Source organism: Panthera leo, chromosome F3 (genome assembly GCF_018350215.1).
Source record: "Panthera leo isolate Ple1 chromosome F3, P.leo_Ple1_pat1.1, whole genome shotgun sequence".
Classification (NCBI taxonomy): Eukaryota; Metazoa; Chordata; class Mammalia; order Carnivora; family Felidae; genus Panthera; species Panthera leo.
The window spans coordinates 27,600,754-27,621,443 of record NC_056696.1 but is presented as its reverse complement, the minus strand read 5'-3'; the positions used below and the strand labels follow the sequence as shown (position 1 = coordinate 27,621,443).

At 35.8% G+C, this 20,690-nt stretch overlaps 1 protein-coding gene across 5 annotated transcripts in view; it reads left to right on the top strand.

Moving 5' to 3' along the window:
• Nucleotides 1-20,690, top strand: part of XPR1 (xenotropic and polytropic retrovirus receptor 1) — a 215,134-nt gene that overhangs the window by 140,834 nt on the left and 53,610 nt on the right. For all 5 annotated transcript variants that reach the window (XM_042925575.1, XM_042925577.1, XM_042925578.1 and 2 more), the window contains 4 exons: nt 4,185-4,408; nt 7,312-7,461; nt 7,728-7,811; nt 12,784-12,865. In XM_042925575.1, coding sequence (XP_042781509.1) covers nt 4,185-4,408; nt 7,312-7,461; nt 7,728-7,811; nt 12,784-12,865 — 540 coding nt within the window. The remainder of the gene's footprint in view (nt 1-4,184; nt 4,409-7,311; nt 7,462-7,727; nt 7,812-12,783; nt 12,866-20,690) is intronic.

Here is a 20,690-nt window from a genome sequence, read left to right as displayed (position 1 = left end):
AGCTGAGAGTTGTTAGGCAAGAAAGACTTTATGTAGAAAATAATATTTGAGGTTAGCCTTGTAAAATGAGTGAGGAGTTTGCCAGATGGGGAGGCATTTGTTTCATGACATTGCTGGCATGCAGGAAGTAACAGTTCTTCTTTCTTTCCATTTTTTGGACTACTTTCATTTTTAATATCCATATGATGAAAGATGTAAATAATTACAAAATTTATGTATTGACATTTGTGGCTAAGGATGGTAAACAGATAGCAAATTCGTGTATCAGTCTTTTAACAGTAAAAGTTGATCATTCATATACTTACGATTTTCTGGCTTTTGGGTCTTACAAGTTACCTAAGATTTTTAATCAGCCAAGTAATTTATAGTTGACCTTGTCTCACATTCTTTCATTATATATTGTGTATGTATTTGTGTATACTGTTTTTTCATATGGCTTTTTACTGGTTAGGGCATAAATATTTAAGTTGTTAATAAAACAGAAGTGTTATATGTATCTTTTGATCTAGAAGCATCACGAAAAAATTACTGAATCATTAAGTGCACAGTGAACCAAGAAAGAACCAAAAAGTTCTATATTGTTTTTGATCAGAAGGATAATAAGATAAACAACTTTGCAGTGGAAATGCTTGGCTTTAATAAGAAATTTGAGATTCATTTTGCCTTTTCAGTTGGAGATTTGAAAATAGGTAAATAGTTCTTTTTCTTACAATATGGATGATTAGGAAGAAATCCTGAAAACCTCTCAACTACAAAACAGTAAGATGCAGCATAAAATATGCAAAATTAATTAGATACAAAATAAAACAATATGCTTAGTATGGCTAAAGACATAGAAGAATATCAAAACCATGAACAAAGAAGAAACGATCAAAATTGACTTTTTAAAATAACCAATTAGGACTTTTAATAATTAAAATATAATCACTGAAATTAATATCTTAACCAGTTAAACCTGTAAATTAGGTAGAGATTAAGAGAGAATTTATAGGAGCGCCTGGATGGCTCAGTCAGTTAAGCGTCCGACTTCAGCTCAGGTCATGATCTCACTGCTTATGAGTTCGAGCCCCCTGTCAGGCTGTGTGCTGACAGCTCAGAGCTTGAAGCCTGCTTCAGATTCTGTGACTCCCTCTCTCTCTGCCCTTCCCCTGGTCATGCTCTCTCTCTGCCTCTTAAAAAATAAATGTTAAAAAAAATTTAAAAAAAGAGAATTTATACACTTGAACATAGAGCTGAAGCAATTACCCAGAATGCAACAAAAAGAGGAAAATACAAACTATGTAAAAGAGCGTGAAGTCAAGAGGCCATAGTTTGTATCTATGATTTTGCCTTGTCCGCTACCCTTTGCCTTCAGCCAGAAGCCCAACTGACTAGGGTTCTTTAGTGGATAGAATGACCCAGATTTCAATTCCTAATGGGTCTGAATCGTCAATAATTCTTTTCTTTGATGTCTGTGGCCTCCCATTAATTTTTATTACTTGTCATGGAAATACTAGGATATATTCCAAAGAGTCTCCTGGGTTATGGACACAATCCTCCCTGCTCCTGTTGTATATCAACAATTCACTTTCCCCTTGGTCATTGGGATCAACCACTAATCAGTAAACAACTTCTTTGCCTACTGGTTCAGTAGTATGATGAGCCCCAAATGGCCAGGTGTTTCTCATCTTCCAATTCAGTGTAACTGTTGTTGTATTCCTCTGAAAGAAGCATTTCTTCTTGAGAACTAACCAATAGAGCTCAAGTTGCAGACTGGGAAGCAAAAATTGGGTGAGTGAATTTTTAGTATAGTAGTGAAAGGAGCCACTCCCACTTCCATTCCTTGATTCGTAGACTCTGTATTTTGACTGTGTTTGCGAAAACACCAATATAATGGTCTTAATGCTATAAGGCAGAACCCTATTCTTCAAGAGTTTTGTCTCTCATTTTAAGTCTTTCTTTGAGCTAGCAATTTCTGGGTATGTGGTAGGACCATTATATTCCATGGATATGCTTATTGTTTTACTACCTTTGCTGTGAAATGAGTTTTTTGATCAGAAACAAAGCTGTGTAGTATACCATGAAAATGGATAAGACATTCCAGGTAATAGTGGTGCTAGCCAGAAATGTTATGAGCAGGGAAGGCACAACCATATCAAGAATACATTTATTCCAGAGAGGACAGATCTGCCCCCTGCATCCAGTTGCATTCAACCTACCACTAGGTGGCTGACCAGTACTTATGGGGAATGATGCCATTTCTGGGGCTCAGACAATGCTGGCATCTGCTGCCAGATAAGAAGCTGTATTATTAGGTGCATAGCTGCATACCAGGTGCTAGAGGCTGTGTTGATTTGCTCCAGTGATGATACCACATCTAGAATGGCAGCTGACGTCGGAATGAGCACTTGATTACATTTGCCGTGATCCACAGTCATTCTTCAAGATCCATACAACTTCTGCACAGACTAAATAGATGAATTAAATGGGGAACGATAGATATCAACATCCCTGTGTCTTTCAAGTCTCTGGTTGTGGCACTAAGCTCTGGAGTTCCCCTAGGAATGTGTTTTTGCTTCTTGATTATTATCTTGATAGGGAGAAGTTCTTGGAACTTCCACTAGTCCTTCCGACAATAATGGCCCTTATCCCTGGGTCAGAGTCAATGTGAGATTTGTATAAGTGGCCTGATGTTTCTATTCCAGTTATACATTCTAGAACTGAGAAAGTAATCATAGTGTGAGTTCATGGACCATCTGGGTCCACTGTGAGTTAAACCTGAACACTATAAATCTCCATTTGACTGCTGGACCAAGTGGCATTTGGAGTCTCTAGAAATTTGCATCAGTCCAGAGATAGCATAATTCTAAGGAGGCCTCTGAGATTCCATCCTCCTCATGTATTCTCTATCTTTTCCCAGTTATTCAGTCAAACATCTGTGTAGGTGTTGCTCTGAAGGGATTTTGCAGCTGTATTCAGGGTCCCAAATCAGTTGACTAAGAACGGGAGATTATTGGGGCACCTGGGTGGTTCAGTTGGTGAACTGTGCGACTTTAGCTCAGGTCATGATCTTGTGGTTCGTGAGTTTGAGCCCCATGTCGGGCTCTGTGCTGACAGCTTGGAGTCTGGAGCCTGCTTCAGATTCTATGTCTCCCTCCCTCTCTGCCCCTCCTCTGCTTACACATATGTGCACGCACTATCTCAAAATAAATCAACATTAAAAAAAAAAATGGGAGATTATCCCAAGGAAGCCTGACTACTCACATAAGCGATTAAAAGAGACTGAGGTATTCCTGAGGAGAGAGATTCAAATCATGAATATTCACGAGGTTGTACAACCATCACCATTATATAATTCCAGAACATGTTCATCATCCCCGAAAGACCCTATGCCCATTAGCAGTCATTCCCCATTCTTCCAACCCCCTAGACCCTAGCAATCACTAATCTGTATCTGGGTTTGCCTGTTCTGGACATTTCATATAAATGGAATAAGATAACATGTAGCATTTTGTGTCTGGTTTCTTTAACTTACCATGGTTTCTTCAAGTTTCATTCATGTTGTAGCATGTATCAGTACTTCATTCTTTTTTATGACTGAATAATATTTCCTGTGTGTGTGTGTGTGTGTGTGTGTGTGTGTGTGTGTGTGTTTCACTTATGCTTTCATTGGTTAATGTACATTTAGGGTTTTTTTTTTAACTATTTTTCCAGGTTTTTTTTTTACTATTGTGAATACATATTCATGTATATGTACAAGTTTTTGTGTGAACGTATGTTTTCAGTTCTCTTGGGTATATACCTAGGAGTGAAATTGCTGCATCTTAAGGTAACTAACTCTATGTTTCACTTTTCGAGAATGGACAAACTGTTTTCCAGATTATAATGTGGCTGTACCATTTTGCATTCTCACTTTTCACGGCTTTTTAAATTCTGTATCTTCATCTGTAAAAACAAAGGGTACACTTGAGGTTTTACAGGGAGGGAAACGTGGGATAGAATGATAGGATGAAATGTTACACCAAAACATTTTTTTCCTATCCAGTTCTAAATATTACATGTAACATTTTTTTCCCTAGAAATTTTAGGGAAACAAACTGGAATAAATACTAAAAATTCAGAAGTCAGTGAGAACTTTACCAGGTTTTTTATCTTGATGTTTTGAAATTCTTTTTTTTTTCTTTCTTTCTTTTTTTTTTTAACAGAGAAGCTTGCGGAGGCTCAGCGCAGGTTTGCTACACTTCAGAATGAGCTTCAGTCATCACTGGATGCACAGAAAGAGAGCACTGGCGTTACTACACTGCGACAACGCAGAAAGCCAGTCTTCCACTTGTCCCACGAGGAACGTGTCCAACATAGGAATATTAAAGACCTTAAACTGGCCTTCAGCGAGTTCTACCTCAGTCTTATCCTGCTGCAGAACTATCAGGTACTTCAGTTTTTACCCTGGAGAATGGAATCTTCAAATAATTGAGAAATTTGGAATTAACCGTGAACTATACTAACGGGCCAATCCAAAAAGGGAAATCTTTAGCATGTCATTATTTTTTAGGTTCTTAATGTGATTTCAGTTGTTCTTATTGGCTAAAAACCACATATCAAAGGTAGCAAAATAGTGTAACAAGGTTTCTATTTTGGGGGCGCCTGGGTGGCTTAGTTAACCGTCTGACTTCGGCTCAGGTCATGATCTCATGATTCGTGCTTTCGAGCCTCACATCATGCTCTGTGCTGACAGCTCGGAGCCTGGAGCCTGCTTCAGATTCTGTCTCCCTCTCTCTCTGCCCCTCCCCCGCTCCCACTCTGCGCGCGCTCTCTCTCTCTCTCTCACTCACTCTTTCTCAAAAATAAACATCAAAAAGATTTGTGAAAAGATTTCTGTTTTTGAAGATCAGTTTTTGAAAACTTTTTGTACAACATTCACTATATTCACTCACAGTTTGCTTCCTAATGGTTTGCTTCCTGTTTTTAGAGGCATCTGTGGTAGTGGTGAATAGAAATAAGAAATTGTGTATGTTTACCCAACCACCGCTGGCTATGTAAGAGCTTTATATTCCTCCAAACCTATAAAATTTCCACAAAGGCAATTAGACAGTTAACTTTCCTGAAACTAACACTAATAATATTATAAAAGATACTGACTTTTCAATTTACAACTAACAATCCTTCCAATTTTATTATCCGCAGCCTGCAATATGACTCTGTGATAAAAAAAATCTTTATGGAATTACTGAATCACTATATTGTACACCTGAGACTAATGTAACACTGTATATTAACTACATTAGAATTAAAATAAAGGTTTTTTTTTTAAGTAGAAAAGAATTCTTGTGAGAGAAAAGAAATTAGGTCACAGCAAATATATATAGAGACTGAATATCTATGCAATTAGGATATATGACTATTTTTAAAATCCAATCTGTAAAGCCTTACTACCATGTACATTAAATTACGGAAATTGAAGGCATTTATTAATTTCTAATTCTTTACAGATTTGTTTACGTAGTTGACTCTATAACAGATTTATAGAAAAACAGATGATTTGTTCAATAATAAACATTTCAGTAGGCAAAAGCTTCTCTAATCTCTAAATTTAGTGACTTTACATACTATTCTTTTTCCATTTTATTGTGATTAGTACTAATAATCTGTGGTTAGAATCATCACAGGATGAAAACTCAAGATTATACAACAAAAGTATTCTAGGGGTAAATTGGGAGTTTTAAAATAAGAAGACATTATAGTCTCATATCTGCAGTAATCTAAGCTGTTAATGCATGTACTTATTTCCATCTCTTTCATAATTCTGTGTTCTTCTTTGATAATTTAATATTTTATCATTCAAAGAAGAATAGTAAAGCATATCATGAGAAATTATTTTCCTTTGAAATTTATCTATAGCATTATAATTTATATTTAAAAAGAAACAAAAATGTATTCTTTCTTATAATACTATAAAACATTAACGTTTCATGTTTCATTGATTATGCTTGTGTGTTACAGGGAAATACCCCTCTTAAATTTTGTTTTACTAACTTTCCCACCAGCTTTTGTGTGGGGTCATTATAAAAAGCTCCTTGGGGCGCCTGGATGGCTCAGCTGGTTAAGCTCAGGTCATAAACTCATGGTTTGTGAGTTTGAGCCCCACATTGGGCTCTGTGCGGACAGCCCAGAGTCTGGAGCCTACTTTGGATTCTGTGTCTCCCTATCTCTCTGTGCCCTCCCCCACTCATGCTCCCTCATTCTCTCTCTCTCTCCCCCCCTCTCTCTCTATCAAAAACAAATAAACATTAAAAAAAAAAAGTTTGGGAAAACAAAAATAATCATTAATTATAAAAGTTCTGATCCATTCTCTGTTCTTTGAGGCTGGCTATTCTGTAAGAATATATTTATATTGAGAGTGAGGAGAAAGGAAAATTGAAAGCAGTCTTTAATTCATGGTGTATGCACCCCAAGGAAAGTTTAAGATGATTTATTAAAGTATGAGAAAAAAAATTATATACAAACTAGGAAGCATGCAAAGTCTAATTTGGAGTCAGTATTCAATTTTTTTACTGATAGGACTATGTGATCAACAAATTTGGAAGCCTCTGGTTTAAAGAACCGTGAAAAGCCGGTTTCTTGCTTTTTCTTGCATGTTGATCAAAAAAACAACAATTTGAGAATGTAAAAAAGTATACTATTTTGATATTGTGGAAATGGAGAAAGAGTGCAAGCTCTCACCCACCATCAGTGAAACCCTATGTATGTGATCACTTCTACTGACTCTCTTCACACTCCCATCCCCAAACTGAGAATGGATGGAAGTAAAATGAAAGTTAAAAGAAATAGATGATTTTCCATTTTTCCATGCTTGTTCATAAATGGTTGCACATTAGAGGTAAAATACATAGCTATGCCAGTCCTTCGGAAAACAAAACTAAGAAATGTAGTCAATGTATGATAAATCCAAACATTTTTCTGACAGTCTTCTTTTGATCATGAAACAAAATAATACCAACTAGCCTTTTTGAGAATATTGTACATAAGAAAATGGAAATAAAGATGTTTTGAGTTTAAGACTTTTATTAATTTACTTGAAATAGAAATACTAGGATTCATAGTTCAAGGTTTCTTTTATTACTGATGGTACTACCATTACTGATGATACTACCTTGAAATAAACAGATGGAATAAGAGAGAAGAGTCTTATCTTTTTAGTAGTAAATGCTTGTATGAAAGCATTGCCATTTCTCTCAGTACTCAGTCCTCAGTCAGCTCATCAATGCATAGTGCTTATTGTTTTCCTTTTATGGTGGTGGAAATTACAGTAGTTTTTCTCATTTCTTTCTGTAGAATCTGAATTTTACAGGGTTTCGAAAAATCCTCAAAAAGCATGACAAGATCCTGGAAACATCTCGTGGAGCAGATTGGCGAGTGGCTCATGTAGAAGTGGCGCCTTTTTATACGTGCAAGAAAATCAACCAGCTCATCTCTGAAACTGAGGTATAGTAATTTCATTTGTGTGCCATATATTTTCAATAAAATTAATGTCTTATTTTTAATGAAATAATTCCTCATCTCTGTTCCCTTTTTGTAATTACTTGCTGGCTTTGAATATAATCTTATTCATGATTTTTTTGTTTTGCTTTTTATTCAGTATATAGTCACCAAGAGGTTATCAGAATACCGTATGTATAAATGGTTCAGAATTATTTATGTATTACTCAAGGTTAGTATAACCTGTGTCAAAATTTAATGTGTCTTTCTAGGCTGTAGTGACTAATGAACTTGAAGATGGTGACAGACAAAAAGCTATGAAGCGTTTACGTGTTCCCCCTTTGGGAGCTGCTCAGGTTCGTATTTTCTTCCAGTTGTCTGGCCAGTTGGTTTTGTCTGTTTAGTAATGAACATAATCTATTTAGCTGGTAAAATTCTAGTTTCATTACTTAAAAAAATATATGTCAGCCAAACTTTAAAAGTAGTTGTTACTATTGTTATTTCGTTTTTAAAATATTAAATGCCACATCTCACTTCATGATGAATTATAATGTCTTCTCACCTTTCTCTTCTTATTCTGTGCTCCTTCTCTTGTTTATTTTTATTGACATCCTAACTTCCGGGTCTCCTTAAATGATTAAGATGAGGTTTTTATTTCGTGATATGTGGTGGAGGATTCAGGTATGCTCGGGTACTGCATATCTTCATCCAAAATGCCAAGGTTCTAAAAAAATTTCTAAAAAAAATTTATTAAATGATGTCTACACAGTAGTTATACCAAAACATTTAAATGATATATTCTGTGTCATAAAACCAGTTTCAATAAACTTAAAAGGATTTAAGTCATAGAGCATATGTTCTCTGACCACAGTGGAATGGAAATCCATAACAAAAAAAGCTTCCTTATCCTAATAAAAGGCAAAAACCTACAACTAATATTATACTTAATGATGAAACACTGTATGCCTTCTCCCTAACTAGGGACAAAAAAGGAGATTCAATCTAACCACTTTTATTCAAAATTGTACTAGAGATTCTAGCCAGTGCAGGAGGGTAGGAAAAAGAAATAAAAGGCATTCAGATTTAAACAAAGAACTAAAACTGGTGGGGTTTTTGCTGATGACATGATAACCTGTGTAGAAAAATGCAGTGAGTTATTAGAATAGCTACTAGAACTAATAAGTGAGTTTAGCATGGTTGCAGAATATTAGATGAACATATAAAATAAATTGCATATATTTGTGTATATATATATATAATCAAGAATAATTAGAAATCAAATTTTTAAATGCTGTTTATAATTAAAATAGAAATATATAGGGATAAATCTGACACAAGATGTACAGCATCTTTACATTGAAAACTAAAACATTGCTAAGAGAAATAAAGAAGACAAATGCATGAGAGATATACCATTTTCATGGGTTAGAAAACCCAATATTTCTAAGGTATCATTTCTTCCTGAATAGATCCATAGATAAAACACAATCCAGCTCAAAATCTCAATAGGTCTTTATATTTATTATGTATGTATAACTGGTTAGCAAATGTAAAAATTTATATGGAAATACAAAGGACCAAGAATAACCATAAAAACTTTAGAACAACTAAGTTGAAAGATTGAGACTACTTCCTATCAAACTTATTAAAACTACTGTAATCAGAACAGTGTGGTATTAGTGTCAAGATAGGCAAGTAGATGAATGAAACTGAATAAAATGTCCAAAAATAGACCAATGAATACATGGACAAATGATTTTCTTTTTTTTTTATTAAATAAATTTTTTTTTCTTTATTTTTTAGGGAGGGAGAGTGTGTGAGTAGGGGAGAGGGGCAGAGGGGGAGAGAGAGAGAGAGAATGAGAATCTTAAGTAGGTACCATGCTCAGTGTGGAGCCCGACACGGGGCTCAATCCCATGACCCTGGGATCATGACCTAAGCTGAAATCGATGCTCAACCTACTGAGCCACCCAGGCGCCCCTGTGCACTAATTTTCAATAAAGATGCAAAGACAGATGTAAAGATTTAAGTACAACTAATTTTTAATAAAGATGTAAGGACAGTTCAGCTTAGAAAGGATAGTCTTTTCAATAAATGACACTGGAGCAATTGGCTTCCAACTGCAAAAGAAAAACATTAGAACTCCACATCATATACAAAAGTTAATTTTAAGTATACCTAAATGAAACCAAAAACTACACATTTTTGAAGAAGATACAGGAAAACATCCTGATGGCTGGTTTATGCAGAGATCTAACAAGTAAAACCAAAAGCACTTCATCAAAATTTAAGACTTCTCTTCAGAAGACAATATTAAGAGAATGAAAAGAAAAGCAACAGACTAAGAGAAAATATTTACAAAATATATCTGACAGAGGATTTGTATTCAAAACGTGTAAAGAACTCCAGTACTCAAATATAAGAAAACAAACGACGTAAACTAAAAGTGGGCAAGAAATCTGACCAAACACACAAAGATGGATAAGTAGCAAGTAAACGTAAATGGATGTTCAATATCATCAGTCATAGGGAAATACAAATTAAAACCATAATGAGATAATATATACTTATTAGAATGATGACACACTAAATGTTGGAGGAACAAAAGCTCTGACATCTCATACGCTGCTATTGGAATATCAAATAATACAACCATATTGGAAAACAATTTGGCAGTTTCTTAAAAATTAAACCTTCATCTACCATATAATCTAGCCATTACACTCATAGGTATTTACCCAAGGCAGATTGCAAGCATATTTTCATATAAAGATGTGTATACAAGGGGCTCCTGCTTGCCTCAGTTGGTAGAGCATTCAGCTCTTGATCTTGGAGTCATGAGTTTGGGTGTTGAGCTTACTTTTAAATACATACATACATACATACATACATACATACATACATACATAAAATCCTTTTTTTAAAAAAAAGATGTGCACACAAATGTTTTGTAGCAGCTTTATTCATAATAGCCTAAAACTGGAAACAACTCATATCTTTCAATTAGGTGAATGGATAAACAATTATGGTATATCCATACAATGGCATACTACTCAGCAATAAAAAGGAATAAACATTGATATATGGAAAGTATGGATGCATCTCAAAATAATTACACTGAGTGAAAGAAGCCAGACCAAAAGAGAGTACATACTCTATATGGTTTTGTTTACCTGAAACTCTGGAAAATGCAAACTACTATATAATGACAGAAAGGTCCATGATTGTCTAGGGGTAGGATGGGTGTGGTGAGAGGAAAAGTGTTACAGAAGGGCGTGAGGAATCTCTTGGCCGGGGGAGGGCGGGGGGGCGCGGCAGGTGATACATATGTTCATTGTCTTGATTATGGTGATAGTTTCATAAGTGTTTACTTATATCAGAACATCAAATTAGATACTTTAAATGTGTATGCTTTAATATATATCAGTTATATTTCAGTAAAACTATTAATAATAAAATTAATCTCAAAAAATTAAGGTGTTTCTGAATGCATGAAGAGTTGGTAAAGCTAAAAAAAAAACACGTAAATGGTTATCTTTGGCGAGGGGGGAAGGTTTATGGATCTGGAAGGGTTAGAGATGTCAAAGTTAATAGAAATGTTCTGTTTCTAAAGATGAGTGATAGGCATAGGCACACTTTATTATTCAGTTCCTTAACAGTTCAAATACATTTTATGTGTTCTTTCCTATATGATAAATTACACAATTTTTAAACTAAAGAAAAAAATTTTTAAATACAAATGACAGTCTTCCCTCTGGATGCTTTCAGTCTTAAACTAACAATTGCAGATACCTGTTACTCAATAATATGTAAGTCGGAGGGAGTCTCAATTTTTTTTTCATTTAAAGGTTTTTAGAAAACATTTAAACCATCTTAAATATAATATCACCTTAAAAACCAGCAGAATCTCTTTATAACACTCATTGCAAATATTTAAATCCACAATATTTTCTCTTTCCTGTGTTTCTCATCCCTTTACTTTTAAAATATCAGGTACTTTCTTTTATATTAGAAAGCAGTTGATATAAATCTGCATTAAAATGGAGAAAAATATTCTTTAACCTTTATACTCTGGAGATTCAGATATACCAGTCTCTTGAGAATCTCTAGCATGTCTTTATTATTATTTTTTTTTTAAAACACAGAACTAGGGGCGCCTGGGTGGCGCAGTCGGTTAAGCGTCCGACTTCAGCCAGGTCACGATCTCGCGGTCCGTGAGTTCGAGCCCCGCATCAGGCTCTGGGCTGATGGCTTGGAGCCTGGAGCCTGTTTCCGATTCTGTGTCTCCCTCTCTCTCTGCCCCTCCCCCGTTCATGCTCTGTCTCTCTCTGTCCCAAAAATAAATAAAAAACATTGAAAAAAAAATTAAAAAAAAAAAAACAACACAGAACTAAATTTTTTTTTTAATGTTTATTTATTTTTGAGAGAGACAGAGACAGAATGTGAGTGGGTTAGGGGCAGAGAGAGAGGGAGACACAGAAGCAGAAGCAGGCTCCAGACTCTGAGCTGTCAGCACAGAGCCCAACACGGGGCTCGAACTCACGAGCTGTGAGATCATGACCTGAGCTGAAGTCAGACGCTTAACCGACTGAGCCACCCAGGCACCCCTCTAGCATGTCTTTAAAAATTCACTTTAGGGGCACCTGGGTAGCTCATTTGCTTAAGCATCTGACTTCAGCTCAGGTCACGATCTTGCAGTTCATGAGTTTGAGCCCCACATCAGGCTCACTGCTGTCAGCGTGGAACCTGCTTCAGATCCTGTCTCTCTTCCTCTCTCTCTGTCTCTGTCTCTTGTTGTCTGCCCCTCCCCCACTCACGCTCTCCCTCTGTCTTTCAAAAATAAACATTAAAATAAATAAATAAAAATTCACTTTAAATTATCCCAGTATTAATAGTGTAAGTAGTATAGAAAATAGTTGTTGTTAATCTTGTCACTGTCTCCATGGTTCCTTCTACCAATTACGTGAACTCTGAGTAAAGAGTGACTTATGAAATTTAAAGATGTATACATTGTAAAAATGAAATTGCACTCAGGTTTCTCCTATAAGGAAAACTCAGTGTATGTATACTTTGACGTCTATGATTATAATCTTGTTTATTTAGTAATTCAGATTTCTGTAAAAGAATTTGAATAACTGGCTACTCTGTTTTCATATTATAGGAGGATGAAGGATGTTTCTCTGGTTCTGATTTATAAAAATTCAGTTCATAAAATATTTTTGTTTTCATGGTAGAGCTTTGGGATTCATAGTACTAATTTATTAGATCATATGCTGAATGTATGCAGTATTTTGCCCTATACCTGGCATGCTGTTTTTCTGTCTACAGCCTGCACCAGCATGGACTACTTTTAGAGTTGGCCTGTTTTGTGGAATATTCATTGTACTGAATATTACCCTTGTGCTTGCCGGTAAGTCATTTAAAATTTTAAGCTAAATTATTCTTACTAATATGCCCATGTTATATTCTGTCCTTCTGTCAAAGCTGGTATCAAACTAACAAAGCTGCTTCTGAAAGAGAAATCTGTCAGGGTTGTTTTTTGTTTTTATAAATGACTGGGGGAGATGGGGCAGTGTTTGGTCATTTGCTTAGTTTGCTTTTCCTTTTGGACATATTTCCTTTTAAAACATTACTAGTTTATGACTTTTGTTCTCCATGTTTTCTAGTTTTTATGTACAATTTCTTTATACATTTTCAGAGTTCAGTTATCAAGAACCTCAACTCCCTTGTTCACAGATGAGAGTAAATAAGATTACAAAATTTGTGCACTAAAGTTTATTTACTTTGCTTCTTGGAGTCTTTCTCACATCCTTTCCAGAACATATTTACAATTACTCCATATAATTTTAAGAAACTGGGTTGTATAATTTCCTATCCTCTAAAAGTTATGAATTAGAAAGAGGTAGAAGGGATTGCTGGAAGCAAGTGCACTCCCAACATCTAGAAATGATATAACAGCAAGGGAGGCATTATCTTACTAAACCTCCCAACAGAATTTGACATAGCCCTCAGCTGCATTTGACATTGTGAATCATCCCTTCTTGAAACTCTTCACTTGGTTTTGCTGGGAAACCACCCTCTGCAGCTTTTCTTGTTAAACTTTGCTGGAAGTTCTTTCCAGTCTCCTTTGCTAACTATTCTTTTCTTTGTGACATCCAAATGTTGGGCAGTACTGCTGGACTAAATCCTCAAATTCTCTCTCTGTCGACATTCAATTCCTACCCAGGCAATTTATTCAGGCTTATGGCCATAAATATTACCTGTATGGCAGTGACTCTCAAGTATGTCTACTCTCTCCTCTGATATCTAATTGACTATTTGGATAGTAATAGGCATTTCAAACTTACATGGACAAAAATATTTTTTACTCCCAAATACACTTTCTTTTCTATATATCATCATTTTTTTTTTTTTATCAGATTCTCAGGCCAAAAACCTTTAGCCTCTCTTTTCTCTCATACCTTATCTCCAATCCACCAGCAAAGCCTGTTGCTCTATCTTTAACAGTGTGTGTGTAAAGTACAGTTGACACAGAGTGTCAGATGTTTCAAATGTACAACATAGTGATTCAACCAGTTTCCATTATGCTGTGCTTGCCACAGTGTAGCTATTATCTGTCACCATACAACACTTTTGTAATACCTTTCATCCCTGTGACTTGTTCATTCTGTAACTAGAAGCCTGTACTTTCCACCCCCTTCACCCATTTTGAATCTGACCATTTCCACCAATGCCATCCTTGTATAAGCAGCCGTGTCCTGTTAGTGTACCACACCAGCCTTCTGAACTGGCCTCACTGCACTCACTGCAGCCACTCTTGCCTCCTCATAGCCACCAATATCTTTTCTTCTTTTTTTTTTTTTTTTTAATGTAAGTTAGATCATATTGCTGTCCTCCTCAACATCTCTTTATGGCTTCTCTTACAATAAAGTTGAACCTTCTTTCTATAGACTAAAAGACCTATAGGGTCTTGCCCCTATGGGCTTTCTGACTATACCCTGTCATCCTCCCCACACTTGGTCTCACTGTGTTTCCAAGTACATTTATGGTGTTCCTTGAATATCATCCCATCTATGAACCCTTGCAATTGCCTAAGAGGCTTTTTCCCTAAGATGTCTGTGTGGCTTACTTCTTCACTTCATTCATACAGTCTCTGTTCAAATGCCACTTCTTCACTGAGTCCTTCCTTAATCACCCTACCCTAAAATAGCCTGTTCTGTCTCCTCAGCCCACATTAGTTTTTTTCAGAGCACTTTTAAGTACATGACATAATATTACATATTTATGTTTCTTTTATCTGTTTTCCTACTGGAATGTAAGTTCCTTGATACCTGGACTTTTGTCTTCTGTTCACCATTGTATCTCTAGCACCTAGAATACTGCCTGGGTCATAGAAGGAGCTCAGAAAATACTGGTGGAAGAGGCGACTGGATGGCTCAGTTGGTTAAGCATCCAGTTTGAGCTCAGGTCATGATCTCGCAGTTCGTGGGTTCCAGCCCCGCGTCGGGCTCTGTGCTGACAGCTCAGAGCCTGGAGTCTGCTTCAAATTCTGTGTCTCCCTCTCTCTGCCCCTCCTCTACTTGTCCTCTGTGTCTCTCTCTCTCTGTCTCAAAAATAAATAAACATTAAAAAAATAAACAAAATATTGGTGGAAATTGGAATGGATGAAAGAGGACAGAGATGGAATTAAATGATAAACCAAAAACACACAAACAGCAAAAAAGACACAAATCTCAAAGGTTCTTGCATTCAAGGACTTTTACTTTAAGGGCACATAGTCATGGTATACCTCAAGAGTCTGTGTTCTTATGCTTATAATGATAACTTGAATCATTAATAAAGGATTAAATTTTGCTCAGGAAAGTCTACAAAGAAACTTAGAAATAGATGGTATTGTGGAGTGCCTGGGTGGCTCAGTCAGTTAAGCATCCAACTCTTGATTTCGGCTTAGGTCTTGGTCTCATGGTTCAGTTCATGAGATCGAGCCCTGTGTCAGGCTCTGCACTGACAGCACAGAGCCTGCTGGCCATTCTCTCTCTCTCTCTCTCTCTCTCTCTCTCTCTCTCCCTCTCCCTCTCCCTCTTTCTCTATACCCCTCCTCCGCACACCGCACATGCTGTCTCTCTCAAAATAAATAAACGTAAAAAATACGATGGTTTTGTATAAATATCCATTATATTCTGTTTTCAGTGTTTAGTAATCATAATAGTGCCTGAACATGAAAGTTTCTATCACTGTCACAGTTACTATTCTCAATTGCAGGGACTGTGTATTTTCATTTTTCGTATTTTAGGTTCCTAACACAGTACAACACATATAGCAAATGTTTAAGAAAAAATTTACCAAAGTTATTTCTCCTCATTAACATTCTTAATTAAGATTGTCAATTATATATTATGAAATTATAACCCAAGTTGTAATGACTCTTAGCATATGAACTTGACCTATTCATTTGTGTTTTTAGAATTCTCCTTCCTACCAACTACTGAAAATTACATCTAATAATTATGGCCCACTATAAGCTCATGATTTAATATTGGTATAATTTATTATCATATTTTAATCTAGTTCTGTTTCTTTAGGTGAGTGCAGTCTTCTTATATAGACTGCATGGGAGTATTGTAATAAAAAACCTAACCCTAGGTGGCTCAGTCGGTTGAGCGTCCGACTTTGGCTCAGGTCACGATCTCGCGGTCTGAGGGTTCGAGCCCCGCGTCGGGCTCTGGGCTGATGGCTCAGAGCCTGGAGCCTGCTTCCGATTCTGTGTTTCCCTCTCTCTCTGCCCCTCCCCCATTCATTCTGTGTCTCTCTCTGTCTGAAAAATAAATAAACGTTAAAAAAAAAAAAAAAAATTAAAAAAAAAAAAAAAAAAACCTAACCCTAGATTATCAAGCTAGTTGTTAAGGAAGGAACACTGACTTGTCTTCAAAAGGCCTAGCCCGTATCTCAGTCTCAACACTACTGTTTGTTAATTGTTTTGGTTTAAGGATATCATTTAACTTCTTTTCATTTTTTTAAATGTTTATTCATTTTTTGAAAGAAAGAGAGACAGAGAGAACAGAGCATGAGTGGGAGAGGGGCAGAGAGAGAAGGAGACACAAAGTCTGAAGCAGGCTCGAGGCTCCGAGCTGTCAGCACAGAGCCCATTGAGGGGCTTAAACCCATGAACCATGAGATCATGACCCGGGCTGAAGTCAGAAGCTCAACTGACTGAACCACCCAGGCGCCTCTCATTTAACTTGTTTTAAATAATTTCCTTATTTGTTCAGTGACTGTACTACCTTAAATTCACAGGGTTATTTTAGAATTCATTCATTCAACAGGTAAATTTTATGTATCTCATAATTAAGCTTGATGCAAGCCTTAAGAGATATAAGAAAATCCCTTTCCTTATGAAGTTTTTTATGCCAGGGAGATTAAGACATATATTAAAACAATAATAATATACTACAAGATGGAAAATGTTAAATGTTCTAAGCAGGTCAAAGGAACAAAGTAATTACTTTTAAATGAAAGCATCCGGGAAGACTTTATGAAGGAGATGGCATTTATGCTGGATGTGATGGAATGAAGGGCATTCCAAGAGGAGACAGAGGAGTAGAGATTTAGTTGGTGGGGGAAGAGGGTGGGGCATAGGAGGAGGGACTGGGTTATGAAGAAGAGAAATGAGAAAATCACCTAGTGTGAAGGAGATAGCTTGAGACCACTTCATGGACATCAGCTAAGAAGTGTAAGTAACACATGTTTATATAGTTGTGAAGCACTACACCAATATAAATTATATGGAGTATATCATGGGAGTTGTTCTTTCTAAGAAAACCTCAGTCATTTATGTGTGAAATTTTTTCTTTTATTTCCAAGATGAGTGTGGTGATGTTGTCATCATCATCATAATTAAATAATAAGAAAAAATAACCTTCATTTTTTTCATGTGAGTTGAAAAGAAAATTTTTTTTAATTCAGGGACAAACTCAGGTTTTGTTTTCTTTTGTAAATATAGACTGTTTTATGAGACAGCCTCATTTGTTTTTTAATATGTGTGTTTCTGCATTATGTTCTCTCACCTCACAACTCTTCTTTGTTTGATCTTTGTGTGTGTGGTCGGTGGGGGGGAGGCAGGGTAAGTGCACAGCCAGCTGTCTATGCTTATTTATGTCCCAGCGGGTACTTGAAAGATAACACAGAGAGAGAAGCACAGCAGTAGTAATGCATGTACAAGCACGATTCTTTTTTCATTCACATCAAAAAATAATGTGTGTAATTGCTGTAGTTTCTCCAAGGGATTTGATCTGATACTTAATAATTTGTCTGAAATTCACATATTTCAGATAACTTAGTTTTGAGAAGATGAGAAGTTACCTGATTAGATTTTTAAAAAATTGTTCTCTTACAGATTTCTAGTAACTGTTATTTAATTTGATACAATAACAATACATCGTATTTCATTTTTTTGGTTTGACAGAGATAGGAATTTGACTATTTAAATGTGTTTAAATGTCACGATGTGTTTATAGAAGGGTGTGAAATAGCCACTCATACACTAATAGTAAGAGTATTAATTCAGTGTCTTTGGAGGATAATTTGGCAGTATATGTAAATTTTTAAATACAATCACTTTGGTTAAGCAATTTTATTTCGAGAAATTTATCTTACAAACATACTTGAACAGGATGCCAAGGACATATATGAAAGGAGGGTATTCCTTGCCATTTTGTTTGTAGTAACAGTGTCCTAGAAACCACTCAAATGTACATCAGTTGGGAATTATTTAATAAGCTAAATGATGTTATTTACCTCTGTGCAATGAAATACTGTGAAGCTATTCAAGTGAATGAGTGAAAATGGGTATAGTATTTTGGAGTGCTAGATGTGTAGTTAATGTGTATTGTACTGCTGAAAACATGCATATACATGGATTTGCTTGGGTACCTGGTTTCATTTCTTTTGGATGTATACCTAGGAGTGGAATCACTTAGTTATGTTGTAATTCTATGTTTAATCTTCTGAGGTACCACCAAATTGTTTTGCATAGAGGCTGCATAATTTTTCATTTTCACCAGAAATTTATGAGGGTTCCATTTTCTTTACGCCCTTACAGTGTTTATGGTTTTCCTTTTTATTTATTTATTTTTTTAATTATAGCCATCCTAGGGGCGCATGGGTGGCCCACATCGGTTGAGCGTCTGACTTCTGTTCAGGTCATGATCTCACGGTTTGGGAATTGGAGCCCCGCATTGGGCTCTGTGCTGACAGCTCAGAGTCTGGAGCCCACTTTGGATTCTGTGTCTCCCTCTCTCTCTGCCTCTCCCCTGCTCACGCTCTGTCTCTCAAAAATAGATGGTAAAAAAAGTTAAAAAATTATAGCCATCCCAGTGGGTGTGAAGTAGTATCTTGTTAATATTTTGATTTGCATTTCCCTAATGATTTTGAGCATCTTTTCATGTGCTGGTTGGATATTTGTATATTTCTTTGGAAAAATGTCTACCCAAGTCCTTTGCTCATTTTTTGAGTTGTCTTCTTATTTTAAGTTACAAGAGTTCTTTATATATTCTGGGTACTCGATCCTTACCAAGATACGTGATTTGCAAATATTATCTCCCATTGTATAGGTTGTCTTTCACCTTCTTCATAATGTCCTTTGATGCAAAAAAGTTTTGATAAAGCCTGATTTTTCTATTTTTTTTCTTTCTTTGAATTAACTTTTGTACATGGTTTGAGATAGGGGTTCAGCTTCATTCTTTTGCATGTGGACATTCAGTCATCCCAGCACCATTTGTTGAAGAAAATATTCTTTTCCATTGAATGATTTTGGCACTCTTGTTGAAAACTAGTTGGCCATACGTATATAGATTTATATCTGAACTCCCAATTCTGTCTGTATGTCTGTTTTTATGCCAGTACCACACTGCTTTTTAGTAATTTTTTAAACCACAAAATGTGAGTCCTCCAACTTTGCTCTTCTTTTTTCAGTGTTGTTATAGCTATCTGGAGCCTGTTGCAATCCCATGTGAATTTGAGGAATGACTTTTCTATTTATATATGCAAAAAAACCCAAAAAACAAAAAACTAGAATTTTGATAGGGATTGTATTTAATCTCCAAAACACTTTGGCATTGCCATTTTAACAACATCAAGTCTTGTAAGTCCATGTACATGAGATTCCTTTTAGCAATGTTTGTAGTTTTTATTGTACAAGTCTTTCACCTCTTGAGTAAATTAATTCCTAGGTGTTTTATTCTTTTGGGTGCTATTGTAATTGGAATTGTTTTCTTAATTTCATTTCAGGGTGTTCATTGCTGATGTATACAAAGACAACTAAATTTTGTGTGTTGATCTTACAGTGTGCGACTTGGCTGAATTTATTAGCTCTCGTAGTTTTATTGTGCATTCTTTGAGACTTAGGATTATTATTTTTGTTTCCTGGCTGTTGTATCTATGGTTTTTGCTTAAGAATCAGGATCTAAATCCATATAGAGTTTTTTATTTATAATCTGCTGACTAACCTTGCTATCATGCTTGATCCTTTGTAGTCCCTTTATGTAAGAGCTGGAGTAGCCCTTTAATATTATTAATTGGTCTTGTCACTTATGTATAAAACCTTTCATTGGCTTCATATATTAAAGTAAAAGTTTAAGTCTTGACAAGATACTATAAAGGTCCTACCTGATCTTCTCTTGGCTAACTCTTTATGACTTTACCTCTCATTTATTTCAATTATAGTGGCCTTGGCCTTCTTCCTGTTCTTGGAGCACCGGGCTCATACCTATCTTAGGGCCTTTTGTACTTACTATTTGGAGCCTTATTCTTCCATATACTCACATGATTCATTCTCTGTTTCCTTAAGATCTCTGAAAATGTCATCTCCTGAGAGGTCCTCTTCACCACCCTACCTAAAATAGCACCTAATAACATCATTCTTCATCCCCTTACCCTACTTTTTTTTTCTTCAAAACCTTTATGACAGTATGACATTATACAGAATAGAAGTTTCCTGAAGACATATATTTTGTCTGTTGTTTATTACTGAATCTCCAGTTCTTTGAGTGGTGTTAGGTATAAAAGGCATCTAATAAATTTTTGTGAAACTAATGAACAAAATGAGGTTTCCTCAAGCAAAAGGAAAAAGAAACTGATATATACTGAATACTTGTTATTGTTTTAGGCATGTAATATATGTTGATCACATTTAATCTTACAAACTTATGAGACTAGATATTATCCCCATTTTCCAGCAA